The sequence below is a fragment of the Pan troglodytes genome, chromosome 21 (genome assembly GCF_028858775.2).
Source record: "Pan troglodytes isolate AG18354 chromosome 21, NHGRI_mPanTro3-v2.0_pri, whole genome shotgun sequence".
NCBI classification, from domain to species: Eukaryota; Metazoa; Chordata; class Mammalia; order Primates; family Hominidae; genus Pan; species Pan troglodytes.
In genome coordinates this window covers 16,544,870-16,568,680 of record NC_072419.2, presented here as the reverse complement: position 1 = coordinate 16,568,680, position 23,811 = coordinate 16,544,870, and the positions used below count along the sequence as shown (strand labels likewise).

Below are 23,811 nucleotides of genomic sequence, written 5' to 3'. Positions count from 1 at the left end.
AGCTAGCTTTTTACTCCAGAGTACACTTCCGGAGATGGTCAGTTTTATGACTCAACTTGGCTAGGTTGTAGCACCCAGTAACTCAGTCAAATACTAATCTTAGGTGTTGTGGTGAAGGAATTGTGTACATGCAACCAACATTTACAATTCATTGACTTTATGTAAAGGAGATTGTTTTAGATAATCTAGGTGAAACTGATCCCATCAGTCGCTTTAACAACAGTTGAAATTTTCACAATCGTAATCTGGTTAGGTAAATGGATGCCTTTTATTTTAGGAAAGACATACTGAAGTATTTAGGTGTATGAACAAAACTGAGGTTTCCATGATGAAGAAGAAATTCCACTTGTGGACTTCAGGGACAGCTCCTGCATGTTTCCAGCCTGCACTTCCTGATAGCCTACCCTACAAATTTAGCACTTAACCATCTGGGGCCCAAAATTATGTAAACCAATTATTTGCAATAAATCTCTATCTATCTATCTATCTATCTATCTATCTATCTATCTATCTATCATCTATCTATCTATCATCTATCTATCTATCTATCATCTATCTATCTATCTGCCTTTCTAGCTAGCTAGATACCTAGCTGTCAGGTTGGAGCAAAAGTAATTGCAGTTTTTGCTGCAATTAAACGTCATGGCAAAAACCACAATTACTTTTGCACCAACCTAATAGCTATCTATCTAGGGCTAGGGCTATCTATCTAGGGCTAGGGCTATCTATCTAGGGCTGTTAAAAGTGTATTCAACCCAAGGTATCTAATACACATAGTTTATAATGGCATGTGAGAAATGAACTCCTTCCTTAAAAGATTAAATATTACTTCTTTTTCCAAAACCTAAATTGTTTCATCAATTTCCACTAGAAATGTATCTTCAATAAGCAGGCTGGGCACAGTAGCTCATGCCTATAATCCCAGCACTTTCGATGGCCAAGTTGGGAGGACTGCTTGAGCTCAAGAGTTCGAGACCAGCTGGGGCAATATAGTGAGACTCTGTCTCTATTTAATAAATAAAAAGGATAATTAAAAAAGTAATAAGCATAATGGTGTAGACCTGGTAAATCTTTTGACAGCAACGTTTATAACCCACATGCCATGTATTTCACTACATTCATAAAGGGGCTTGGGGATTTATCCAGAATGACATACCATTCATTTCAAAATAACATACATCTTTTCTCTAGACAGCTAAGAATATTTATAGTTGTTAAAGCAAAAAGAAATACTTGGTAACAAGTTCTTGGTGTATGGATTGCTTTGGCTTTGATGGAAATATCTACTTTCTCCAAAGATTGGTCCCTGGGCCTCAAAGCATTTACCCCAAGAAATAACTGCTATGACTTAGGTCTTCAAGGCAGCTTCCAGTGCTCGAGCTTTCTCTGTGATGTTCTTCTGAAAAGGCATCATAAAATCGTCGAAGTCCACCTCATGTGTAAACCTCTCTCGCCGTAGTTCCCTCTTCCTGATCAGCTCTGCTGTTGTGGCTTCAGGACTCCAAATCTTAAAAAGAAAAATAGCCATACCCCAGCAGGTATGAGTATGACAGCCAGTAAATATGCTAATATCCAGACAATTTTCAATACACAGTTTTAACTTAAAAATTTGTTTATAGTTTTAACTTAAAACTATTAAATTTACTTTTAGATGTGTTTTAACTTCTTCCCCCCCTCTCATATGACAGTAGTGGTTGCATGAGCATCACTGTTTTTGATGATGACTGTCTAGACAAATAATGTCGGAAATATTCTTCAGTTACTTCTCTGGCCAGTTATGCTCAGACCAGCTGCTGTGCGTTTTTTAGGATGCCAAAACAGGGAAGCAAAGGAATTAGAAGATCATCTAGGTTTACTACCTATATGTCTTATGTGGAAGTCAAAATTATTTTTATAATAGAAGGCGAGGGGAGCTGCTTGTTCAGCCTGGTTGGATGGCCAATGGAAAGACAACCCTTTTCTCCAAAAGATGTCTCCACCTCTTTAGTTGTGGAGGTTTTCGGAAGCTACTGAATAAATCCAGTCTTGATTTATATGAAACTCCTGCATGAGCTGGTAGTAGTTAAGTACAAAGAAGGGTTGGGTCTGAGAAGTACCAAAAAAAAGTATCCTTAGGAGTTAGTGATTAAACAGCTGCAGATCATGCCATTGATTCAGAAAGACTTCAACCTTTCTAGGAAAATGTAAATCTCAATACAGAAATAGTAATAGAAAGAGAACTAGATGCTGGGAGCTATTACTTGGGCATACTGAGTTGAAAGTACCAGAACCTGGCAAAAGAACATTCACAAGTAGTAACTATGAAAGACAAACTGTGCAGATTTGTTTGGATATTCTACATAAAAAGCTTTTGAAAAAATGACATTATGAGCTTCTACCATGCTATGAAGATCTTTTCGAAGCACTTACCCTCCGTGGAATAAATGTGATATCCACTTTCTTAGTATAACCACTGGTAATCAATGAATTCAGATGAACCACATTACCCTTCTGTACTTTCTTTCCCTCTGATGTGGTTGGTACACCATAAATTGATGACAGCAGTTCCTGGAAACAAGAACAAAAAAATTATAAATTGTAAAAATCTATACTGACTTTCTAATATTATTTGCTGTTTCACATCTTACTCTGAAGCCAGAAAGAAACCTAAAAATGCTACTGTACAAGTTATAATTTGAGATAAAATAGTATATTATTATAACTTTGGGGATGGGGAGAGATAGTTTGCCTTGTTTAACTTTAATTAGAAGTATTGGTAGAAGATCACGTAAGTCTTTGAGATACCCATCTTTAATCTGTGGCCTACTAAAATGACAATGGAAGAACTTTAGTTGACTGATCCTCCTTCACCTTTTGCCATTCTAACATCCTCCATGTTTATAAGTCTGCTGTCTGTCTACAATCCCTTCATCCTATCTACTCCCTACCACCTACATTTCCCCAATGCTTTCCAATTTGATGACACTAAAACTTTTCCTTCTTGACTTTCATCTCTTGTCCTGTGTCAGCCAAGAGTCTCCAGTAGATATTCTGCTACCTTAAGAAAAGCTTCCAATCTAGAGACACACTTAGGGGTTTCCTGCTAATGATAAAGTCTTGATGTCTCAGTAACTCCCATGGGCAACAACTTCAACCTTCCACTGCAGTTTAGAAGTTCCAAATCACTCCGGATTACCAGAAACGTTGAAAACCTACAATCATTTTGCAGGATATTCTAGAGACAATGGCTCCATATCCCAGAATTCAGTGGTATTCATTAAAATTCCTTGGTGGAGGCGGCAGGTGGGAGGAAGGGGAAGTGGTGGGCAATGAAAGGGGATATGGTGGTAATGAGACCAAAATGAAGAAAAATCATGCTTTACTTCACTCCTCATAAGGGTTAGTCTCCTTCCCTATTTGGACCATCTCATCAAATCTGTATAATTCAGGACCAAATATATACAAATCCAATACCAGTTTTGGTTTTCTTTTTCAACATTCTAATTGTATTTGGCTGAACCCATTTGGTTTTTGTATGGATTCTCTTTGCAGTGAGTACTTTTTAGGCTCTTCAGTGATAAGAATTTTATTAGATATTTCTTTAAAAGTACTATATAATAATGCTATTGAAAGTATGCACTGCATATTATCTTACCCATGTTGTATAACAATATGTAAATAGTGCTTCTGCCTTCCCCAAAACAGATTTTTAAAGAGTTCCAGTTACTAATGGGTAGTCAACCATTTTTCTTACCTCTTCTTTCTTAATTTCAGGGCCTTCAGTCTTCAGTATAGGAGGTGTCTTGCCTTTTAGTTTTTGATTTTCTGCTGGTTTCGGCAAGTTATCTAGCTTTTCTTTAATCAGATCAATTATTCTATAATCAGCATATGCCTTTGCAATGTCCATGGCACTATGCCCTGTTGAAACATAAACATAAATTCAGAGTGACTATAAACATATTAACGATAAACCATGTAGAAAAATATCTCAGCACATCAGCTCTAAGCCTGCCCTAATAAGGGTGATTCCTAAAGCAAGGGGTATATATACAGAAGTTCACAGAGCTAGATCAGATTTTCTCTATGGTGGTCCCAGCTTTAAGATCCCATGATTTATAGTGCCATCTAAATACAGAAAATTACTTTTCGTTAGTTTTTTTTTTTTTACTATGTTTCTTAAAAGAGTGATAGGAAATATTATATTACATCTTAAATATCAAATTGATTGTTCTCTCCCCACATTGTGCAAATTTCCTTCTATGTGATAGATAATTTTACATTATCTTCCCCTTTCCTTGATGTAAGGAGGTAAATTCCAAAAGGTCTGGGGAAGCTAGTGGCCACAGGTGCTCCAGGCAGATGGCTGGGCAATATGTTACCTATAATATCATCAGGCAGGACAGGTGCAGTAGTATCTGTGACTCAGAGGCAGCCTGAACCAACCAGAGGTATGATGCTCCTCAGTCAAAGGAAGCAATGGCTTCCAATGTAGGAAAATGGTACTTCCAAACAAGGAGCTCAAATATATTCAAATGATTTTTTAATTTTTCCTGTATGGTATTTATGATACAAGGTAGGTTGTGTGTTTACTTCCTAGAGTCAGGGAAGCCTCAATTCAGGAATTGCTTTGTCCAGCTTTAAGAGAAACCCAAAGTCTATAGGGTATGCAATTATTAGTAATTAACAGTCATAACAGTGTAATAACTCAATGTGTCATCTGCAAACTGGTGCAAGTCCACAGACTAATAGTTACTGATCCATAATGAAGTAACTACAGAAACTAAGTATTTATAAATGTTTATAGCAACTTAATATAATTTTCTGTCATTAAAATTTAAAGGTTAAAAACAAAGTTTTGGCCTTGTATTTTTTTCATTTTATTTTTCTAATAAATAATTTTATTATATTTTACAAAAGTATTTCAGTCCATGAAAGATTGTAAACATAAAGAATTGGCCCTCCAACACCAATGAGTGGAGAAGTACTTGGTATAAGATAAACTTCCATAACATTTAACTCAGGCTTGTGTTTGTACCAGGAACCCAGTGGACAATGCAAGCCTACGAGAATAGAATCAGAAGGGGCTTAGAATCTAACATAAGTTCTCCTTTTCTAACCCGAATCATCAATAATATGAACGCCTACCTTTTCTATTTTCCAGCTGGAATTTAGCACCAATATCAAGTAGGTATTTTACTGTATCCAGTCTGCAGCTTTCAATGGCTCTATTTAAAGGAGTTGAGTTGTTGATTGAAGCTGCATCTATTAAAGCTCCAGATTCAACAAGAAGCTCAACAATGTCTTGTTGGCCTGCATGGCATGCAAAATGAAGTGGAGTCCACAGAAAGTTATCTGTTGCATTAACGTTAGCTCTGTAAAATAAGATAGATGAACAAACTAAAAATATGGTTTTCCAATGACTGGACACTAAAAATGCAAAGTAAGATTTCATAGAGTTCTATCAAGTTGCTAAATTGTAAACTTTGTGCCATAATTTTTCTTCAAACCTCTTTGTTCTGCATTATTTGACAGTCTTAACTTTCTTTGTGTATATCTACATTAAAAGGCACTTTAGATTCTAGGGATTACGATTTGCAAAGGTTAAAATCAAGGAAAATTATAAAATCAGATCCAATGAAGATAAAAGCTGACAGGACATATTTCATTTTGTGACTTTCTCTGCATGTAATACATTTTTAAATGAAACTTCATTAATAAATTATAAATATTACCATGTATTATTTAACATTTTAGTCCTTTTTAGAAATTCACTGTCCAGAAGTTCATATTCTCATTAGTTGCTCTCTTGATGATATACAAATTTGAGTCTTTCTTTAACATTAAAGTACTAATAAGATTAGTGCTTTATTTCTCAAGTATGCAATTACTGTGTTAACAAGAGCTTTACATATTTTAACTCATCTAATCTTCAACTAATCTTGTGGCATGAGTCCCACTACAGTCTCATTACATACATGACAGAACTGAGGCACAAAAATATTAAGAAACTCACCCAGGTTATACAACTACGGTAGAAGAAGGAATTAAACCTGAGTGATTGTTGTAGTCTAAAAAGTTAAGTATTATAAAACTGTCATGATTTGATATTTTAAAAATATTTACATGACCAAGGAAAAGGCTGCCCCACACTGGAGGAGGGCAGCAGGTTTTGGGACCAAAACATGTTATTATAGCCACCATTCCACTTGTTTGAAATTGCTGAGATCCTCAAATAGAGGCAGATTAAAAAGTGACTCCACACCATCTAGGTGAAGCTCTGAGACAGGACTGAGCCGTGCTGCCACTGATAGAAGGCCAGTAATAATCAGAAGACTCTATTTACCCTGAGTAAACACTTACTGGCCTTCACTTCATGCATAATTGCTATTGGCAAAATATATTTGTGCACACGCAATCCTATGCTCCCATTATCCTGGTTTCCCATATAAGATCTATAGGCTTAATTAATTTATTACAGGCTTTAATAAAGGCGCTAGGAATCTAACATAACATAAATCTAACATAAATTCTCCTTTTCTAACTCTAGCCATCAATAATATGAACACATACTTTTATAGGGCGTTTTATAGACTTTAATAAAGCCTGTAATAAATCAGCATTTTTAATAAAGCATTCTTTAATAACATTCTTTAATGAAGCCTATAAGTTAATTGTTAATAAAAGGCTTTTATATATTAAAGCCTTATTATAGACTTTAATAAAGTAGCACTTTTCTATATTACTAAAATTCTGTCATCTTTTCACTTCCTTGAAATGTGAAGACTCGTGAAAATGTAAGCCACACCCGACGGAGACGCATACCCTTTTTCAAGAAGAAACTTGACCACATCTATGTTTCCACTTGCACACGCCGTCATTAGCGGAGTTTTGTAATAATTATCCTTCATATCCACAGGTATTCCTGATTCAAAGGCCTTTTTCAGAGAAGCCAGATCCCCTGCTTTGGTGATAATATTAATGTTTGAAAATACCTTCTCTGAATCATCAATGTACCAAGCAGAGTCATCCTGAATGGGATGTTCTGGGGGATGATCCCTATTGAACCGGCTGCTATCAGTGACATTCTTGTAGGTCTCAATCATGTAATACGGTGGCCCACCATCCTGCCGGCGTGGAAACGCGTACTCAGGAATGACACAGATTGGAAGGGGTAAGACAAATTTCCCTTTCTTTCCTTTTTTGCCCATCCCTTTTTCCTTTTTCTTAGGTCCATACGATCCTAAGACAAAAGACTTGTTTAAATATCTGGTTCCTTTAAAGAATTCATTAATATTGACCCCTCCTCCCCGGGTTTTCTCATGAAGTTGAGCGATGGCAGCCAGCTGTTCTGAGCTTGCATAATCCTGCCTTTCCTCCAACACCATCACGAAGTCGTTCTTGCTGATGCTTCCATCACCCCTGTCTAAAACCGCAAAGGCTTCCCGGAGGAAAGCCTCACGTTCTACGGACCAATCGTGCAGTCTAAGGGCCCACAGTGGATTTGGATTTTTGGCTCCTGGCCTGGCTAGTTTATTAGCGATTCTCTCTGCTCGGCGTATTTCTTTGCTTGCTGCTTTGAAGCCGCCTTCCTTAGCCACAGCCCTGGGCGTTTTATGATCTAAATTCTTCCATTTCAGGTCACATCCTAAAACATAAAGCATCATAATTATGAATGGTGCCAAGGCATCTGCATGGCTAATAAGTGACACTCATCCAACTGTTTTCTTAATTTCTCGTGATTAGTAAAAAATGTGTCCCCAAATTATATGTATATAGAGATGTGCACATTTTGCTGTTATAATTACAAAATTGAGCTGTGATTTTTTTTTTTCTGTGAGCATCACTTTGGTGAATTCTGAAGAAGATACGTTTACAATTTACAATAGGATTAGAACATTTATCCCTAGAGATATTTGAAACACATACCATATTGGTACACTTGCTCAGGGGACTTCAGGCCAACAGGAAAAGAGCAAGGATACATTTAAATTTGGAAAGAAGCTGGATTCAAACAGCTTACCTAGGACCTTATGAACTCAGATCTGAACCTGAAAAGATGCAGAATACCCACTTCCTTTTGAATGATTTAAACTGTAAATCTGTGTATAATTTTAAGTATATTTTTTCCGTATTCTTCATTAAATAATGTAATTTATACTAATCTGCTGTTTTGTGGTATGGCCATATGAACAACCTTCACAGAGGAAAAAGTAATTGTAATTAAATCTGAGGAGTTCAGCATTATATTTATGTGCAAGGTAGACATTAAAATTCATTTTCCTTTTTGGTCCCTTATTTAACAAAATGATGATTCCAACATCATTTATAAATATTCACCAAAGAAATAAACTTTTTTGAACATGTTAGGGAATCCATTTAGTGCTACCAAAAAGGCTGTGTTGTCTATAATAAGTATAAGTAAGACTCTGAAGAAGCAGTCAGACCATGTTTTTCAAGATTGATACTTTCCTTAGTATTGCCAAAAATTAAAATTGTATACGATGGGTAAAAAAATAGAAAGAATGAATAACACCCACTATTTGATAGCACAACAGGGTGACTATAATCAATAATAAGTGTATGTTTTTAAATAGCTAAAAGAGCGTAATTGGATTATTTGTAACACAAAGAATAAATGCTTGAGGGGATGGATACCCCATTCTAGAGGATTTGATTATTAAGCATGGTATTCCTATATCAAAACATTTAACATACTCCACAAATATATATACTTACTATCAAAAAATAAAAAGTAAAAAAAGAAAAATAAATCTATTTTACTACACACACACACACACACACACACACACTTTTATACTAAGGCTGATAATTTTACTAGTAGTAGAAAAACTAAAAAAGACTATGGGGACAATAAAGGTTATAAAATTTCTATATTGGATAGTTTTCAGAACAGTGACTCTATAGTGTAATTCCATAGCGTAGTAATTCCATAGTGCAATTCCATACTAATTCTGATATGCTGTTTTTACTTAGCTATTTATTTTGCTTACTCAGGGTGTCTGGGGGTTTTTGATCCCACCTCTCAAGCCTCTTCTTTTATGTTCACCCAGCACTAAGGACCAAAGGATTTTCATCCTGTTTTAGCTTACCCTCTGCAGCTTCCAGCTTAATCCTAGTTAGAAACTTCCATGTGTATAAAAGACTCCAACATCCCACTTTAAAGAGCTAAAGGCAGTTTTCCTGTCCTTTTGACTTGGAGCTTTCTGTCTCCTCCTTTATGATTAGTAAATAAAGATCTATTCATTCCTTGTGAGACTTATGCTCCTCTGTGGTAAAGATGTTCAACTTCCAGCTGGCTGGTGCTGCAGAACTCAGGGAGTTGAGGGCCCAGGAAGAGGAGGAGGAGGACTCCACGAGCTCCTCTCCTCTGCCCTTGGATGTGGCTCTCACATGCTTACAGGGAGTTGTCAATTGCTCCAGCAGGGGGACGAGGGGGCGAAAGAGGACCATCATGAGGAAATGTGAGAAATGAATCCAGCCAGCACAAATGCTTTACAATTAAGTACAGAAGAGACTAAGCCCAGGGAGCTTATTCAGAAACAAGCATTTGATCGCTAAGGGTTTCTTCCTGCTCTGATTGCCTTAGATGTAAGATTCTAAAGGTAGAAATGTAACTGACAACACTTCTGCTGTGAAACTGGGTCACCCACATAGGATCTGGTGACGTGTTTATATTTCCGAACATGCACAGAACTCAGAACATTTTCAAACATTTGCTTTAAAATAGTCTCATGATTGATTCTTCTAGGAAAATGGATCTTTTCGGCATCACTGAGTTAGGCCTTTTTGCATGACCCAGGCTCTGGTCCTTGGCTTCTCAATGTGCTTTCTGTGACTTTATTCCAGGAATACATAAATGATAGCGTATGTGTGATATTTGTCCCAATAAGAAATAAGTCAACATATTAAAGTTAAAGAAATTCGTCTCAACTTGAGTGGATCTTTAGTTTTTAGAAATACATAATGTTAAACCTGAAATGTCAGAATAAACTGCTAATAGAGACAGATTTGAAAACAAAACCAATTAAGACAGTTTGAGAGAACCAGAATTGCATTTGATATATTTTTTTCTCATTTGCTAAAAGGGTTTATCACACTGGGGACATAGGGAAAGTATACATTCATACAAGTAAAAATGGATGTTATTATGCTATTATAGTTATGCGGGCATGTTAGTTTTATTTATAATTTTAGTGACTTCTAAAATTTTGTGTCTGTGTGAAAGACAGAAAAATAAAACACTTTCTTTGCTCTATTATAGAGTTGTTGAACTTTAAGTTTTTGCCTATTTCTCATAAACTAGAAAAAATATATACAGTTCTGCAAAATGCAGTTCTATCTCTAACAGAGTTAAAAAGCTTTTAATGTGCATTTAATTAGCATGTAATTAACAAAAAATACATATCCTTAAATATTTTCATTTTAAGAAACTCATTAAGCTATATATGATATAGTTCATATTTCTAAATTAATACTTAAAAGCTACAGGAAAATCTAAAATTAAAAATTCTGCTTACATTTCAAATTTTCCATGAAAATTTTCATTTCATGTTTTCCCCCAAATTATTTTCCCCATAACTGCAAATTATCCAGAAAAGTTATCTTTGCATTTGACACAATGGAACATTTTTTAAAATAAACTAAAAATTCAAATGAAAGCAAATGGTTTCCAGTGTGTGTCCTTTTTTAGATTGATGTTGGCATTTTTAAAATAAGGAACTTAATCAACTGTAAGTTTTTCGTTGTTGTTTGTTTGTTTTTTGAGACACAGATCTTGGCTCACTGCAACCTTTGCCTCCCAGGTTCAAGTGATTCTCGTGCCTTAGCCTCCCAAGTAACTGGGATTACAGGCGCCATCACCACCCCTGGCTAATTTTTTTTTGCATTGTTAGTAGAGGCGCGGTTTTGCCTTGTTGGCCAGGCTGGTGTTGAACTCCTGACCTCAAGTGATCCACCTGCTTCAGCCTCCCAAAGTGCTGGGATTACAGGCATGAGCCACCACACCCCGCCCTCAACCATAAGTATTTGAATAATTAGTTGGCTCAGGAACAATCCCCTTTAGGTTTTTAACAATAATCTAAAATTTTTGGACAAATGGGTTTTCATCACTTTTAAGAGCAGATTCATGATTTAACAGAGGGTAGTATAAGAAATAATTTTCAATTTTCTTTCTACATATGAGTGAGGTTTTGCTATAGAAAAAAATAAGCCACTGACAAGTGATAGGCCCAAATTCTCTGCTTATCTATGACATGGGTAAATCATAAGTACTTTAAGCACAAAATTGCTAGACAATTTTACCTCGCTGAGCTATATATTTACAGCAATCTGCAAAACCACCCATGGCAGCATAATGAAGTGGTGTGTTCCCATTTATCGAAATCAGCCCCACGTCTCCATTGTAGGCAAAAAGAAGCTTCAATATCTGTAAAATAAATAGTGGATATTGTGGAGGAATAGGAATGTACATTTACTATATAAAGACTGACAGCTAGACCGGCACTATCCAGTACAATATCAATTAGCCACGTATGACTATTGAAAATTCAAATTGAAATGAACTAAACTGAAAATATTTAAGTTTCATTTGTTTGTTTCACTAGCCACATTTAAAGTACTCAAAAGCCACGTGGCCATTGTGTTGTACTGTGTTGTATAGCACAAACCATCATCACCAAAAGTTCTATTAAATAGCATCGATCTAGAGTATAGAAAACTCTATACTTAGAGGGGGCACTACCATTTTTGTTAGTGTAGGTAATTTAAGAAAGCATCAGAGCATGGAAAACAGCATCCAAGGGGAAAATTCTTTACCAAACGTGGTTTCTATCTTTGTGTATACTTTTATTGCAGGAAAATAGTGATATAAATGAAGATAACTATGTTAAAACTCAAAGAAATTGAGTAAAGAAATTTCAGATGGAATTCAGAATTTAAAAAAATAGTGTTTTAATTTTGTTTTTGCAATGTTACTGTATCAGTGAGATATTCTTTGCTGTATGTTTAGATAATCAGAATACTTGAGTTTAAAATTCAGGTATATCATTACCTAATACACACAAACACCATGGAGATAAGAGTATGAGGGCATTGTTCTCCCATAATTAGATCATATTATATTTTGAAGACGCTAGTATGTAATGAAGTCATAAAATACAGTAGTCCCAGGTGGCAGAAGTTTTAAATTGTTATCATCGAGTGTACAGAAAAATACTATGAATAATATTAAATAAGTAAATTAGCAAACACATAAAACTAAATAAAGAGATGAAGTTTTTAAAAATATAATTTTAGAATTATTTGGGGAAATCAAGATGAAAACAACATAGGTAACTCAGAAAAATGTCTGCCTTAGTGTACTCTATATGACATATAAAAAATTTGAGAAAAAGGACAGAAAAGTTTTAGCAACAAATTTTAAAGCAAAGAATAGATTATTACATCGAAAAAGCCTCCTTTAGCAGCAAAATGAGCGGCGTGATGCCTGTCGTTGTCAAATGCATTCACTTCACCTCCTCTTTCCAATATGCCTCGAACTATTTCCACTACCCCTTCTCTTGACGCTTCCATTAAAGCTGTGCGGCCTGTGGACTGGACATGAAACAGTCCAATATGAGATGCTGTTTATACCCATCATGTTAAGTAGCAGAATCAGTACAAATACAGTCTGAATCCATTTGACCTTAGCTTTACACTTACAAGTTTAGTTCTCTACATTTTTCTTAGCTTCATGTAACAAAGAGGAAAAATTAAGCAAGTACAATGGGTCAGTATCCAAAACGTAGAATTCTAAAATCAGAGTCAAGGTCACACTGCATGCCCCTGTGAGAATATCATGCTAAAAAATGTATTTCTTGCAAATAGAGCAGAATAAAAAGGGAGAAAGAGAGATAAAATATCAACACCTAATATAAAATTAGGTCATAGGTGTTTTATAATGAGAAGAAAATCAATGTTTAGTGTCAAGAAAGGGCAATTACAAGAAAACTCAAAATTAGCCAAATAAGGAGAGTGAACGAAATTGATATAACAACAGAACTAGGCTGGGCATGCCTGTAATCCCAGCGCTTTGGAAGGCAGAGGTGGGCAGATCACTTGAGGCCAAGAATTTGAAATCAGCCTGGCCAACATGGTAAAACCCTGTCTCTACTAAAAATACAAAAAATAATTAGTGGGGCATGGTGGCATGCACCTGTAATCCCAGCTACTCGGGAGGCTGAGGCAGGAGAATTGCTTGAACCTGAGAGGCAGAGGTTGCAGTGAGCCAAGATTGGACCACTGCACTCCAACCTGGGCAACAGAGTGAGACGCTGTCTCCAAAAAAAAAAAAAAAAAAAAAAAAAAAAAGGAAAAGCAAAAGAAAAGAAACAGCAGAACTATATATTTTCTTTCTAAGAAGATAAATCCTATTAGGCATCAGCAATGCCTTTTTTTACTATTTCCTATAATGGTACCTTGACATTATGCATAATAAATACCAAGTTTCCAAACATAATTAGGAAACAGACTGTAGAATCACAGCAATATGAAGATAATAAAAGTATACCATCTTCAAGCATTTTGAATCAAAATGAACAGTCTATCAGCTAACAGGATAATGTCATCATATTTAAATGCAAAGATTATACTATGCTGTAATTGAAACAAGAAATATTTGTAATCACAAGAATAGCCATACTGAGTTGATTGCATTAGGATTGGCTCCTTTTTCCAAAAATGTCAGGCACACATCTTTAACATCATGTGCATCTTCACAAGCTCTAAGGAATATTGGCTTTCCTTCATAGGTAGAATTGTTGACATCTGCACCATGTTCAAGGGCGATCAGAGCACAGCGATAATGCCGCTTAGTCGGTAAAATGCAGTAAAACAAAACACCTGCAGAGAAATAAAATCCCCAGAGAGTATTTAACATCTATACATATTTGACAGGAAGGAAGTAAAATTATTAAAAATCCATATTTAGCTAGTTAAAGGCATATCTGCCTCAGTTTCCTCTCTGAAACCAACTAAAACACCAAGACAGGAAACAAAAAACAAAAAATCTTAATTCCTGACATCGTTAGAAAACAGTCACAATCACATGTGATAGGACCTGGCTTATGGAAGAATTGGAGCACTGATAGGTGAACCCTGTTGACCCTGAGTATTTGGCATCTTGCAGTACGTACCCTGAGTGTCCCTTCTTGGAATGTGAAGGGCTATAGCTATGTGTGCCAAAGGGCTACTGGTAAGTCCCCCGGTCCCCTCTAAAACTGCAGAATGGCAAAAGAGATGGTACTGGGTGATGAAATGTGTAGACTGACCATGTTTGTAAGAAGCAGGCTGTCGATATAGCAGTAAAGAGGTGAATTAGATGCCAAGTGGCTAATTAGATGGCAAGTGGCTCTGCCATTTTAGCAAATCATTTTGTTCCGTTGGAGAAAGGAAAATGCTAAATCCCTACACCCAGGACCTGTAACATACAGGCCTTCAATATAATCCATGTCAAAAGCATACTACACATCAGGGTTACTGTTACAAACCCAGGGCAGAGTGTTGCTAAGAAAGTCCTAGGTAAATAACAATCAAACTCCAAACTGACTTTGTAACGAGTTCATTCCAAAAAAGGGACTCCATTCAAAGAATAACCAAAAAAGAAACCACTATGCCACCTATTAAAAAAAATACTGCAAGGAAACTGATACTGAAAGTCACGCAAAAAGGATACATACTAGAAAAGATATACCAGTGAAAATTACTGGCTAATTCATTTCCATGATAGCAAAGAAACTAAATATAACTTGTTCAAAAATAAAAGTGCAAAGATAGACCTGAATCTTAAGATTAAAAGGGTACGTTGGGTCTTAGGAAAAGTTGATTAAGAACAGTCAACAAGGCATGCCTAGGTAAAGCTAGGCAAAGAAAGTGTCTCATAAGAATCCAGGCAAAAATTCAACTAATCCATGAAGGGGAAAAGTCCAGCTGCCCTCAAAAATGTATCACAACAACATTCAATGCTACAGTATAATCAAAGGATCTCTACACTATAACTTGGGGGAAAAAAACAGGAAACTTTTATACCCAGTCAAGCCTTTGTTCTGTAAAAACAACAGACATGTATAGTCTTAAGGATATAAGTAATCAGGGATACAAGCCCAAAGAAGTGACTTAAACTACTTGATGGCAAAAGTGAGTTTTCCAAGAGATCAATAGAGAATATGTGACTAAAAGAACAGTCATAAATACTGAATCTCTTTAGCCACAGAACCAAAGCTAAGTCACCTTAGCAATTTTAGATAGAGAAAAATATATTGCAATCCGTAATAATGTAAAAATAATATAATTTATCAAAAATTTGGAGGGAAGGGAAGGAAGGAGAAATAGTATAAGTATTTGATCTTCTCATCTTTTAGGGCTAAGACTGAGATATTATGTAAAGCAGGTAAGGAAATAAAGTACAGGGTACTTATTATTTAAAGGGAATCATTGAAAGAACTAAGTAATTATAATTGAGTATAAAATTGAGTGGTAGAAGGGAAGTAGCAGAGGTAAGAGGAAGGGTTATTGTACTAATCTTATCTAATTTAAACTATTGTACTAATCTTACTAAACAGATTAAAGAATCAATGAATACTGTTTAAGATGCTAACTCAATAAACAGGTTTAAGGGCATATGAAGTATCAAGTTAACCATTAAAATAACTAAAAAATAATAATAAAAAAATTAAAATAACTAAAAAGCCCATCAATTTTAGAAAATACACTTACAAGCATATAAAGAAAAACACACATATACAGGAAAGTAAAACCAATATATGGACCATATATGACAATACTTTCACATGTATTTTATATATTAGATATATTTTGCCTTCACAATATAAATGATGTTTCTGAAGCCAAACCTATGGGAAATCTAGATAACTATAAATTGGATAAATTCCACCATTAAAATAAAAAATAAAATGTATATGAAAATCAAAACCTAAATATATTTTATATAAACTGATGTACCTAAAGTAGGGTTACTCAGAACAGTTAAAAAAAAAAAAAAGAAAAGATTGTCAAGGATATTATTGAAAAGAGAAAGTCAAAGAAAGAGCAAGACCTAGAAGGCAAGAAAAGAGCAAAACAACAACAACAGCAACAGCAAAACAACCTAAGCATAATACTCGAGGAGGCTGAATTCATTACAAAAGGCCCAGAGCCACTTATGAAATGAATATTTCATAATGATGGCATGTGCAACACACAGTTAAAGTGTATCTGGGCTGACTCTTTAAGCCACAAAGAACACGAATCAGCATTCCTAAATTGAAGGGAAAACAGTTTGAAAAATATTGTACCTTATCATAGAACTGGCATACGGCATTGAGGACTGAGTACACATGCCTATAAATGCAAAAACCAATGGAATGGGAATGGGTGCTATAAGGAACTATTATAGCTTAACTTTTAAGGAGAATGATTCCACATTGTAATTAATTCCCTAGGACAACATACAAGAAAGAATGTATTGGCTTAGAGCTTTACCTGCTCCATATTCTGTAAAATTGTTCCAAGAGAAAGTGCCGCTTAGGCCTAGGGCATGTCTCACATCCTAAAGACCCACTTAGCCATTTAAATATTTGCTTATCCTTTAGGAACGATGTACAGTGAGTCAAACATGAGTCACCAGAAAATAGGATGTCAATGACAGAGAGGGTACTGTGGAATAAGCAAAGCACTTTGGCCACTGGCAGCCAAACTGAGGGATGTGCAAGCTGAGTGAGGCTTGTCGATGTGGGAAGAGACAATGTACTCTGTACAATGGGCAGTACCTTGGGTTATGCAGAGTGAGGGCTGCAGGCAGCCATCCTAACAAGCTTATGTGTGAAACAAGATTTTACATTTGTTTCCTTTTATAGTTTCAGTTCTGCCCATGAGATTTGTTTCCTTTAGCCATATGCCTGTTGCATTTGCTGCAAGTATTTACTTGACCTTGTTTCCAATTTTACCTTGATTTTTTTTTAAAAAATGTACACTTTTACATTGTTACGCTATAGAATTTCTCTCTTTTTTCTTTGTGATTTGCATCTGTTTCAAACTCAGTAAGTTAAACGTTTCTCTATTATAGTGTTTCCCAAAGGTTAGTCCACAAAACTCCAGGCATATAAGATGTCATTAAAAAAAATTATTTTGTGGTCAAATAAATATGGAAAATGTCACCATTTTTTAGCCAACAATGTGAAAGATAAATGCCTAAAATGTGTCTCTAATGAATGCGACCGTGGAACCAATTTTGCCTGTAGTACTTCTCAACATCCTGGCAATTCAGTGGTCCATGAACACACTTTGGGAAATGGTATTCTATAGAGCTTTGAGAGGATACCGTTTTTTCAGGATTTAGCATTTCAAAGTACATCTGGCCCCTGAATGCATCTGAAGTTTATTTTCTTACATGGTACAATTAAATATGTAATTATCCCTTTTCTTTGTCCTCTTTTGTTCTAAGCAAGTAATCATATCAAACACCAAGTCTGAAGAGAGTTAGAAAAGTAGATTTTGCTCTTGTCAGTAAATATTCACATTATCAAATGAGATTCATTTCTCGATTGCAGGGCTGATGTTAATGGCCTTGTATCTGCAGAAACTCAGGACAACTGCTTAAACCTATCAGTTTACATTAAGCTTATTGGTAATTATCTCAGTTATTTTTATGAGGCTGTGTCAATTCTTGCCTGAACCTTAAGTTATTTGGGCAAGAAGTCCTCAGACCATGGTCTTGAGATGATGGGATTAACGGTGTGGAAGTGCAGTTGTTTGCTCTGAATCACTGTTGAAAGGTCATGTCTAAAGTTTGAAGTTGTATTTCCAAATACATTTTTAAATGATCCTAGAAAGTTGGAGTTTATGCCAGAATTGACTTTAGTCCTTTCAAGTTTCCAAGTGCAAGTCCTTCCTACATCAGACTGCTATTGAGGGGGTCAAAATCCTTTTGGAGTCCTAGGTGTAGTAGTTCCTGAAATTCTAAAATGTAAAAAAGAATAAGAAATGCTCTACTTCATCTTTGTTTTAAAGAAGAGTTTATAATTTATAATGAATAATCAGTGTGTATAATGTTCAAAATTCTCCTCATTTAAAAGAAACCACCAAACACAAATTAATCTAAGTATATGAGCAAGCTCTCATAACTGATTTCCCTAAGATATAGCTATCTCATTTTCCAAGTATGAGGAGACAGTAGGTTTAGGTATAGGAGTGAGAATTTAGCCTTTCCCTTAAAACCATAAGTAATTCACTTCTAAAGTTGGAAAACAAAAAGAGTCCATGTTATTGCTTTCTGGCTACAAAATGAATTGCAATTTGCTGGAGAGGATGTCGGGATTTTTACCTTTTCCTTCATTATCAACTATAGTCATATCAGCCTTTGCCTTTGCTAATATTTCCATTGACAATTCATGGCCCAGTTCTGCAGCCCTCATTGTGGGAGTACAGCCCATTCGGTCTTGCACATCAGGGTGAGCACCAAGGTCAAGGAGAAAGCTGACCATATCAATATCATTGGAAACTGAGGCTAAGTGCAAAGCACTAAGTCCATTAATGGGTTCTGTATAATTGATTAGTTCAGGGTATCCAAGCTTGGTCAGCTTCTCTATCTGCTTCTTGTCTTTGTTCCGCACACATTGAAGAACTTTGTAGATCTGTAAGTTCTCAAGTCTCTTATCTGCTAAAGCCATGCTTGACCAGCTCCTTGAAAATGCTTTCTGGACCAAAACTAAAGCTGAAGCAACAAAAAAGAAAAATAACTCAAAGTTAATTTTATCATCTTCATTTTGATTAAATAACAATATTTTGGAACTTCCTTAAGAACAGAGATTGTTTTTTAAGAAATGTTCAGAAAGTAGGATTTATACATAAATATAAAAAATATTGAGTGGGCATAAAGTTAAAACAGTTCAAACAAATCTTCCATCATAATTAAAAATAGTTTGCCAGGTGGTTTTCTTATTATCCATTTAACCTTCCCTCCTCATCACACTTTACCATTTTACCATGAAGAAGCTGAGGTTAACTAAATTGCCATGGTAAGGGTTTGAGTTCCCACCATCTATCTACATGGTTTCACACCAGCACAATAGAGAGATCATGCAGGTTTTAATAGTTTTAAGGTGTTATAAAAACATATAATTTTGAGGTGTTCATTATAAACAAATCTACTGGGCTCTGTAACATATCAGAGATGTGATGAGTGATTCCTATGTCATCTTAAGTGGAAAAGATATAGTTAAATGGCTGCAAGGAAACTGCAAATCTTCATAAACAATCTCCCTGTTAAATTGTGATGGGCGTTCTAGTATGTAATTTTACCTCCTTGTATGGAAAATCTTTTGGATTGAGTAGCAGGCCATGCTAGGTATGACTGGTTGTTTCTTCATTTCTTAGGAGAAAAGAACTCCATTATCACATAGGGAATCCAGTTGTTTCTTCATTTCTTATGAGAAAAGAATCCCATTATCACACAGGGAATCCTATCCGGGTCGTTTGAATGGGGCTGTCCCTTCTGTCCCCTGCCAGAGGAAAGGGTCTGTGGCCTAGGCTTGGCCCATTTGAGGGAACCATCCCTTTCCAGGTACACTGAAGCTCAAGCATATGTGCATAAAAGACATCAACCAATCAGCAGCCCATCATCCAGAACTATGAGGGAAGACTATTCTGCTGAAGTTGTTAAGCAGTATGGTGTGGGGCTGGGGCGCAGGTAGCTCTCTTGGGTGCCACAGAGAGAGTCCATGCTTGGAGGATGGAGAGAGACAGATCGATGGCATTAGTTGCAACATGGATTCCATGGTGCCAGAAGCCATCTACCACTTTATGGGTAAATATATCTTCTCCCCCTGCCACCTTATTTTGGTATAAGCTAGTTAGCTGAGTTTCCAATATTTGCAATGAAAAGATTCCATCTTACTACAAAAGCTGAAACTATGCACCATTTTTCTCCATTGCAATCCTGCTCCCTCACCTACATTCTCTATGGCAGTGAGCTCTCTCTCCTTTAAATGTGTCTCTCTAGGCACCCCAACATCTCCATCGCCTGCTTCCATCCAACACCAATGCCCCCTCCTGCTCAGTCTCCTTTGCTGACTCCCCATTTCAAGAAGCCTATGTTGGGTACCCAGGACTAGGTCCTCAAGACTCTTTTCTGTCCTCACACACTCCCCTGGTGTCTTGCCCTATCCCATGACCCTCGACCCTCAGCCCAACTCTCACTCTGTCACCCAGGCTGGAGTGTAGTGGCACAATCTCGGCTCACTGCAACCTCCACCTCCTGGGTTCAAGCGATTCTCCTGCCTCAGCCTCCCGAGTAGCTGGGATTACAGGTGCCCACCACCACACCTGGCTAATTTTTGTATTTTTAGTAAAGACAGGGTTTCACCATGTTGGCCAGGCTGATCTCGAACTCCTGACCTCAGGTGATCCACCCGCCTCAGCCTCCCAAAGTGTTGGGACTACAGGCGTGAGCCACCGGGCCAGGCCTCCTTTGCCTTTTAATCTGTTTATAATGTGCGGTGGACTAGAGAACCAACTGAGGCTGCCTCAGAGTCATCCACTTGGACTTTGCTGCACAGCTTGGTGACACTCACCTTAGCTGCTATTTATGGCTTGTTTTATTATTATCAGCCATATTCCGATTAGGTGCAGTGTCATCATACTGCATATGTATATGTGTCATCTATGGAATAGGGCAAGATGCTCCTACATAGGTAATGATTAGACTGAATCAATGCCACTTGATTTGTGAAAATAAGGATTTCCCAATCAGGGACTTCAGTGTTGCCTCTGTTAGCACCCATCCCTAATGGAGAATTAATTAGCAGCTACAGTGATGAATTCAGTAGGTCCATGGGTCGGTTTCCTGTGGACTGCCTCCCTCCCAGCTAAAGCCCTGAAGTGCTGGGGAGAGGGCAGCACCCTGTATAGTGTCCTTTACAATCAACTGCTAAGACTGACCAAGAGCTCACCCCACTGCAGGAAATCACACAAGTGTAGCCCTTGGGTCCTGGGTTCCTTGTAAATTGAGCAGCATATAGGATCCTCCACATACAAGTACACCTGCACTTTTCCCCAGCATGACCCTGGGCCACCTTAGACACATCTAACCATCTACCAAGGTAGTGGAATAGAGCAGAATGTCTTGACTTGAGGTCCATGTTCGGGGTCTGAATACTCGGAAATTACATGAAAATCTGTGGGAATGTGCGTGTGTTCAGGTCATTTAACTCTCAAAGGGGGGCTGTGCGACAAGGGAGGATCATTAGAAAGAGGAATGGAGGAAGACAAGCTTGGTACAGTGGAATGTAGGGTTTGAGGTGGGGAAATCCGTTGTGATCCTCCCTTCCCTGTATCATTATTTACACAAACTAGTTGGATAAATATGGATATGCTACCTACCTAGTTTGTACCTCAGTTTCTGCATCTGTGAACTGGGAATAGCAATGGTGCCCACTTCATGGGGCTGTGTGAAAAGGAAATGAGATATGATCCTTGTAAAATATTTAGCAAAGTCCTTCAATATAGGCTCCTTATGAATACACCAAACTTTTGCGGGTTTCAGCTCACCCACAAGTGTAAGCGATAGTTTACATGTTGGGGGTTCTCTACTGTGCTTTCCACTTTTTAGTCTCCAGAAAAATGTGGAGAAGAGAGGAGTGGAGGGGGTAGAGATGTAATGTCAAAGGAAAGGCCATGTGTCATGCTCACCTCTTAGTCTTCCGGGCGATCAGAAGCCAGGGATCTCTGGGGCGACCGGGGAGGCCCCTGCTCTCGTCCTCCGACGCTCAGCGCTGGCCCAGCGGCGACCTTGGGCTCCCGGAGCCCGGCGGAGGCGCCCAGGCGTGAATGGTGTCCCTTGGGTAGGGCTGGCGAGCTGGCGCGCGGGACAGCAGGGCTGGGTGTGTGTGTCCATGGGCCCCGGGTCCCCGGAGGGCGAGCGCGCGGGCAGGTGAGCGCAGGGGGCGGGGTGGGAGCCGAAGGGACCGGGCTGATTGTGAGCTTCCGCCACGCAGGGCGCGGCTGCCGGGGCAACCGCAGCGTGCGCGGTGGGGCGATGCTCGCCTCCGCCTCCGCCTCCGCCTCCGCCCCTCGCGCCTGGCTTCGACGCCAGGTGGCCGGCCTGGGCAGGATGGGGTAGCTGCGCTGGGCGTTCCAGGGCGGAGCGCAGAATGCTGCTGTCTTGAGGATTCCGCCCTTCTCTCATCCTCTTCTCCCACCTCCTGCCCTGGGTCAGAACGTAATTTAGTTATAAAATTAAAGCTGCATATGGCAATTAAAAAATGAAATAAAATATACAATAAATATTTAGTTTACAAAGTACAATTAAATGAAAAATACAATAAATTACACAATAAAGCGAAAGTGAACCTACTCTCAACTGCCACAGATTCTTGTAAATCTTCCCAGAAATTTTCTTTCCATACTCTAGGATGCATATATGCTTAAAAAATATTTATACACAAATGGAAGCAAATATGGAGATCACTTTATTTCAGGGCCTACAAATGCACCATAACACCCCTCTCTCTCCCTCCACACATACTTTTTGGCGGAAAATTCTGAAAGCTTTGGTTTGATTATGTGAATGTAAAACATATATATGTGTGTCTATATATATATATGCTTTTTAATGCAGTATGTAATTGCTTCCAATTAAAAACAGTAATTCCTTACACCAACCTACCCTATTCTACTCAGAGACTGTTTAAAAATGTTAAGAGCGAAGACATGGAATCAACCTAAGTGCCCATCAATGATAGACTGGCTGAAGATAATGCGGTACATATACACCATGGAATACTATGCAGCCATATAAAAGAACAAAACTATGTCTTTTGCAGGAATATGGAGCTGGAGGCAATTATCCTTGGCAAGCTAACGCAGAAACAGAAAACCCAATACTGCATGTTCTCACTTATGAGTGAGAGCTAAGTGATGAGAACACATGGACACATAGAGGGGAACAGCACACACTGGGGCCTATTGGAGGGTAGAAGGTGGAGAGTGGGAGGAGGGAGAGGATCAGGAGAAATAACTAATGGGTACTAATCTTAATACCTGGGTGAGAAAATAATTTGTGCAACAAAACCACATGATACAAGTTTACCTATATAACAAATCTGCACATGTACCCCTGAACTTAAAAGTCAAATAAAAAATAATAAAAATGTTATTAAGCAGTATTTCATGCACACCAAAATATACTGTATGATATATGGAAAGCACAAAAAATACAAAGCATACCATATCTAAAGAAAAAGAAAGCTAGGAAAAATAAAGGAAAAAGGAAAAGGAAAAAAAAGTCTGCCTCTACTGCTGTACTTATATGTATTTCTTCCCAACACTGCATCCTCCTCTTCCTGTTCCCAGAGATAATACCTGTTCTGAATTTTACATTTATCATCCCAGCCTCTTAAAAATGCATTGCTACATTGAATGCCTCCCTAAATGATGCATGTTTAATATTGCATATTTTGAGAATTTATAAAAATGTGGTAGAATGTTGTGTGTTGTTTTGATGACTTTTTTCCTTTCAACGTCTTGTTTTTGAAATGTATCTTTGTTGGTATGTTTAATTGGAGTTCCTTTATCTAAACAGCAGTAGGCTATTCCATTGTATTACCATGCCACACCCCTTTCAAATCAATTCTACTATTGATAGACATTTGGGATGTTTCCAGAATTTGCTACTAAAAGCAATACTACTATGATCATGTTTATACATGTCTTTGGACGCACACGTTCAAGAGTTTCGCTAGAGTATATGTCTAGGAGTTAAATTTCTGGGTCATAGGTTAT

General features: G+C 37.4%; 1 protein-coding gene across 2 annotated transcripts; it reads right to left on the bottom strand.

Annotated features, from left to right (window-relative positions):
- Window positions 1–293: 293 nt before the first annotated feature.
- On the bottom strand, window positions 294–22,176 carry ANKEF1 (ankyrin repeat and EF-hand domain containing 1). 2 transcript variants are annotated; one of them, XM_001168654.7, is made up of 10 exons: window positions 21,721–22,176; window positions 18,356–18,745; window positions 13,679–13,878; window positions 12,442–12,591; window positions 11,302–11,425; window positions 6,802–7,624; window positions 5,125–5,351; window positions 3,734–3,897; window positions 2,410–2,547; window positions 294–1,507 (listed from the first exon to the last, which is right to left on the bottom strand). In XM_001168654.7, exons 2-10 carry the CDS (start codon window positions 18,699–18,701, stop codon window positions 1,349–1,351), a joined length of 2,331 nt encoding a protein of 776 aa, XP_001168654.1. In that variant the 5' UTR covers window positions 18,702–18,745; window positions 21,721–22,176; the 3' UTR covers window positions 294–1,348. The 2 variants fall into 2 exon arrangements, with proteins under 2 accessions (XP_001168654.1, XP_016792930.1); XM_016937441.3 differs by lacking the exon at window positions 21,721–22,176 and adding an exon at window positions 19,333–19,456.
- Window positions 22,177–23,811: the final 1,635 nt, after the last annotated feature.

Bases quoted from the DNA above. Each gene is read 5' to 3' on its own strand.
- ANKEF1 (XM_001168654.7), bottom strand. From the start codon at position 18,701: ATGGCTTTAGCAGATAAGAGACTTGAGAACTTACAGATCTACAAAGTT. The intron at 11,426-12,441 runs GTAATAATCTAT...TTTATTTTACAG, and splicing joins CTAAAGGAGGCTTTTTCGAT to ATATTGAAGCTTCTTTTTGC. The intron at 7,625-11,301 runs GTAAAATTGTCT...TTTATGTTTTAG, and splicing joins TAAATATATAGCTCAGCGAG to GATGTGACCTGAAATGGAAG.